The 5137-nt window shown below is 37.8% G+C and overlaps 1 protein-coding gene across 1 annotated transcript; it reads right to left on the minus strand.

Moving 5' to 3' along the window:
• Positions 1-1929: 1929 nt before the first annotated feature.
• On the minus strand, positions 1930-4639 carry LOC131395136 (olfactory receptor 4B1-like). Its single transcript, XM_058526925.1, has 2 exons — positions 4498-4639; positions 1930-2987 (listed from the first exon to the last, which is right to left on the minus strand). The coding sequence occupies exon 2, from the start codon at positions 2944-2946 to the stop codon at positions 2017-2019; it is 930 nt and encodes a 309-aa protein (XP_058382908.1). The 5' UTR covers positions 2947-2987; positions 4498-4639; the 3' UTR covers positions 1930-2016.
• Between the last annotated feature and the right edge of the window lie 498 nt (positions 4640-5137).

Here is a 5137-nt window from a genome sequence, read left to right on the forward strand (position 1 = left end):
ATTATTCTACTTTGATTTTTTTCAACCATTTAAAAATGCAAAAACCATTTTTAGCTGGCAAGCCACACAAAAACAGGCAACAGGCTGGATGTAGCTTAATCCAAACCTCAGTACCCAGATATTGACTGTCTAGAAGGGGAAGGGTCTTGTAAAATTGTTCAGATTAAGATATTAATGGTTAATAATAGTTTTATTGTACTTCAACTCCCAGAGACATTTTCATTCTAATAATGCCCACTCCTGTGAAATAAAGCTCCTACTGTGGAATTTCAGATATTATAATCATATTAAGGGGGTGGGGACACCAAAGAAAGTAGAAAACCTTCCTGGGACTCCCACAAGATCACACTGATAAAGAGGGAAAAAGAAAAACATAAATTTATGTCTCCACATATCACAATCTTTCCACACACCACAGGAAGCTAACACCGAGAGATAAAGTGAATGAACCCAAGGTTGCACAGGTAGAAGTTGATAGAGGGGGATTCCAGTCCAGGTGATGCCTCTCTGAAGTCCATGCACTTGGCACTATGGATCGCCAAAGAGATGGAAGTAGCTCAATTTCAACATTGTCCAAAATAGGGACAGCTAGGAAACGGCTATGATTGATACCATGAATATAAGGAGCTCATCTAAAATACAACATGGCATCGCCTCCTCAGATCTTACTTGAATCAAGGTGGTATATGAGAAACCAAAAATATATTGGGTGTGAATAAAATCTCAGATTCTCATACAGAATGTTAACAAAGTGACATTTCTATCTTAATCTCACCCAAATTATGTCTTTAAGCAGTGTTTCTTCTGTCATCACTGCTCAGGCTTATTAATGAGATCTATTCTCTGATGATGGAATATTTATTAACATTAAGATAGTTAATGTGGGTTGTTTGTTAATTGGAGAGATTTTCAAAGTGAAAATCTCATCATTTCCATGCAAAGAAAATAATCATAAAGTACAATCTAGAAATTGAAGCCTAGGATTGGATGCTGAGGCCATAGGACCTTCTTTATTCTTCACATCATCATGTAACGACCTTGACACCACAGACAATATGCCATTTGTATATTCTGTTTTCCATTAGTTTATTTAATTTTGTGTTCATTTATTCAACCAACATTTGCTGAGGACATAGTATGTGTGTGAAAGTATGCTAGGCACTGAACTAGAGGAGAAAGGTAAGTAATACTCTGCCCTCAAGTAGGCTTCAGGGTACACATATCCAGAAATACCAATAGTTTCGAGTAAAAAGTCTTAAATACCCTAAGAAACAGTCCATTTGAGCAAAGGACAGTCAGTTTTCAGGGGAAGTGAGTCTTTGCAACCCAGGCAAACTTGCAAAGGTTTTATTAAGAGAATGGTGGCTGGTAGAATTTTTAAGGAGGCTAAGTTTGAAGAGACTGAGATAGGGAAGGTTTAGAACACAGCAGGAGCCACGGCCCTCTGGAATTGCCAGGGAAGTCTGAGGCCATGTAGGCTGATGAAGGGATGGCCTTTATTCCCTCTCTGACCAGCCAAGTCAAGCTTGCTTGGATTCCCAGGAACAGACCAGTGACTACTTTGCAAAGAAGTTTCTTCAGCCATTCAGTAAATTTCTCATTGATCCTCATTTATAAAATGAACTTCACAGAAATCAAAGAACCACAAATATCTAAAATACCTAATAATTATATATTTTAGTATTTTTAATGATGGTAAAAATAGAATGAGAGAGCGTTGACACAAAAGGTAGCAGTCAGATAGAAAATCATTTACAAGCATAAATTCTGTGGGATATTAGAGTTTAAGGATGGCAGCAGCAAAGTACTAGGGAATTTTGAGATTTCTTGGTGATGTCTAAAGAAAACAGAAAAAATAATATTCATTCTCCTAGGACAGTGTTGTAAAAAAATAATAAATAAAATACAACAAAAAATATGAATAGGTTAACTTTTGCTCTCTTCCTCATAGTTGATTAAAATCAGAATGCATATTTGGTCACTCTGTTCATGCTAATTTTTTTCTCCTTATTGTTTTTATTCCACCCTTGAATTCACTTTGTTGCCCAACAATCTCTTCATGGCGATTTTCACCTCTGCGTTTCTGAGTGTGTAGATGATGGGGTTCAGCGTGGGGGTGATGACCGTGTAGAATACAGCCACCAGTTTGTCCTCAGTGAAGGTGGAGGAGGGTCGCATGTAGAGGAAGATGGCAGGTCCAAAAAACAAGAGAACCACCATGATGTGAGAGGCACAGGTAGAGAGGGCTTTGCGCCTCCCCTCTGCAGAATGGTTCCTCAAATTTACCAGGATGATGATATAGGAGGACACCAAGAGGAGGAAGGAGAAGACAGCAAATAGTCCACTATTGACCAACACAAAAACCCCCTCCACAGAGGTGTCAGTGCAGGCAATCTTGAATAAGGGATGGAGGTCACAGAAGTAGTGGTCAATCACATTGGGACCACAGAAGGGCAATTGGACAGTGACAGTGATCTGAACCATGGAGTGAAAAAAGCCCCCAAGCCAGGAGCCAGCCACCAGAAGGTGACACACAGGGCGGCTCATGATGGTTGTGTAGTGAAGGGGTTTGCAGATGGCCACATAGCGGTCACAGGCCATTACCGTGAGCAGGAAGATCTCACTAACTCCAAAGAAGTGGAAGAAGAATATCTGAGCCACACAGCCCTCCAGGGAGATGGTTTTAATCTTGGCAAGTAAGTCTGTGATGAATTTAGGGACAACAGTAGAGGAGTAACTGATCTCCACCAGAGACAGGTAGCTAAGGAAGAAGTACATGGGGGACTGCAGACTCTTACTGACGCTGACCGTTAGAATGATGAGGCCATTACCCACCACCGTGGCCAAGTACACGGGAAGAAACACCACAAAGCACACCCTCTGCACCTCTGGATCCTGGAAAAGACTGGCAATAATTAACTCAGTCACGTTATTTCTACTCGCCATGGAATCCTTTCAGATGAGCCGGACACAAGCTACTGAGAGACCTGAAATAAAACAAACACTGATTTTAACCAGTTCACCTCATTTATAGCACATTAGACAGTGTAAACCACTTTACAATAAAGATTTATCATAAAGTCATCCATTTAGCCAATTTGTACTCGCTCAGCATGAAATATTAGCAATTTAACAACAGTTTATATATTAGAAAATGAAGGCTTAGAGAAATGGTAATTTACCCAGGATCACCCAGAAAATGGTGGATTTTCAGACTCAGAACCAGTCTCTCTGACTTCACTCCAAGGTTCTTTCTAATTCACCACCAGATATTCTGAATTTGGGGGCCATTAGATTCATAGTCCATATTTTTATTATCTTCATTGCATTTTGACAGCTCTATCCTATTGGGGAATCCCCATGACACACTGCTGCTGCTGCTAAATTCCTTCTTTCCTTCATCTCTGCCTCAGGGAATCATCTTCCCACTCACAATTCTTCCCTTTCCAATAGGTCCTCTGTACTGTTTTCTTCACTCAGTTAGTTATACCAGTCCTCAACTTACTCCGGTCAGATTTCTTTGCCTGTCTTGCAGCTTCAATAACTAAGTTTATGTGACAAATGCTTAAACACTCTGGAGAGAATTCAACCTACTAGTTTGTCTCCATCATTTCACTATTACATTTATTTATACCTCTTGGCCCACTGCTCTAACTACCGAGAGATCCTGAATCACAGAGCTTGTCCTCTAGAGCATTGTTTTGGCTTGTTAGCCTGCTTGTTTGGGTTCCAGGTGGGTAGCCTGCAGCAAAGTATATGATAACAATAGTGAGGATTTCTCAATGTTACTTCCCTGGAACAGATACTTACTAAGCACACTTGTACACCTATACACAACCCCCAACTATGCACAAGAAATATTGATCAAGGTACACTTTCAAGCTAACAAATGTGATGTGATTCAAAACAATATTCTTTAGATTAAGGTGCCAATTAGGAATTTTTTTCACCACATATAGTCCATCAGAAACAATAAAGAAATAGTATGAGCATTTTGATTCTCTGCTATAAATTTTATCATCATTGCTTTACTCTCTATCTCTGATTTCATACTGAAATTTTCAAGAAATATAATTTCAAAGAAGTAAAAATGCACCTGAACTGCAAGGATCAGAATCAACAAAGAAAACAAAAGTCACTGATATGAACAGATGAAAACAAGGTTGCATGTGTCAGAATTCTTCAGGGAGGACACACACTGAAGTTTGAAGTTTCCTAAGATAGCAGAGCACAGGTGTTCTTAACAAAAAAAAAAAAAAGGTAATTATATAAGGAGATGAATATGTTAATTAGCTCACCTGTAGGAATCATTTTATTATGTATATGTATATCAAAACATCAAGCTATAAATACTAAATAGATACAATTTTTATTAAAGAAAAAAAATTTTAAGATTAAATAAATTACTCAACCTAAAAATAATCAAGAAACTAGTATTCTGAAGCAAGAAAAATAGTAGAGAAAGAGACCATGGCATCTCAGAGATGTAGACAGTACCCTGGATCCTTGACTTTTCAATCCCTCGTGCAGTCCCTTGTGTACTTGGGTACCAGAGAAAGTCACTTTATTCCTCAAATCAATTCTCCTCTTTGCTTAAGCCTGTTGATGTGTTTGTGTTTCTTGCAAGCAAAAACTCCTAAGATATAAACCTAGGAAAAAATAAATAAATGAACTGAAGACCACTAGCAACAATAAGAAAGTTCAAAATCCATTACTAGTTAGGAAACTCAACTGAAAAATATTCCTTCTACAATAGCCAAGAAGTTTTTTAAATAAAAAGCACTTAAAAATGTGATACAGTTATGCAGAGAAAACCATAAAACTACTAAGGGAACGTGAGAAAATACATGTATAAGGGGGAAACCATACTTATATCTACCAAAAAACAATTCTTACAAAATCATGCTTAAATTATAAAATTGAACACAATGAAAATTTCAACTCTTCCTAAATATATCTACAAATTTATGCAACCTCAATCAAAATACAATGGAATATTTCTTTGTAATTTACATAATTTAAAGTTCATCTGCAGAAAATAAAAGAAAAGATCAGCCCTCCATGGAAGCAAAAGGAAACTGCCTATCTAAGAGCTAGTTTCCAGGAAGGTGGATGCAGCAGAGAAATTACATTAAAT

Source organism: Diceros bicornis, chromosome 31 (assembly GCF_020826845.1).
Source record: "Diceros bicornis minor isolate mBicDic1 chromosome 31, mDicBic1.mat.cur, whole genome shotgun sequence".
Taxonomy (NCBI): Eukaryota; Metazoa; Chordata; class Mammalia; order Perissodactyla; family Rhinocerotidae; genus Diceros; species Diceros bicornis.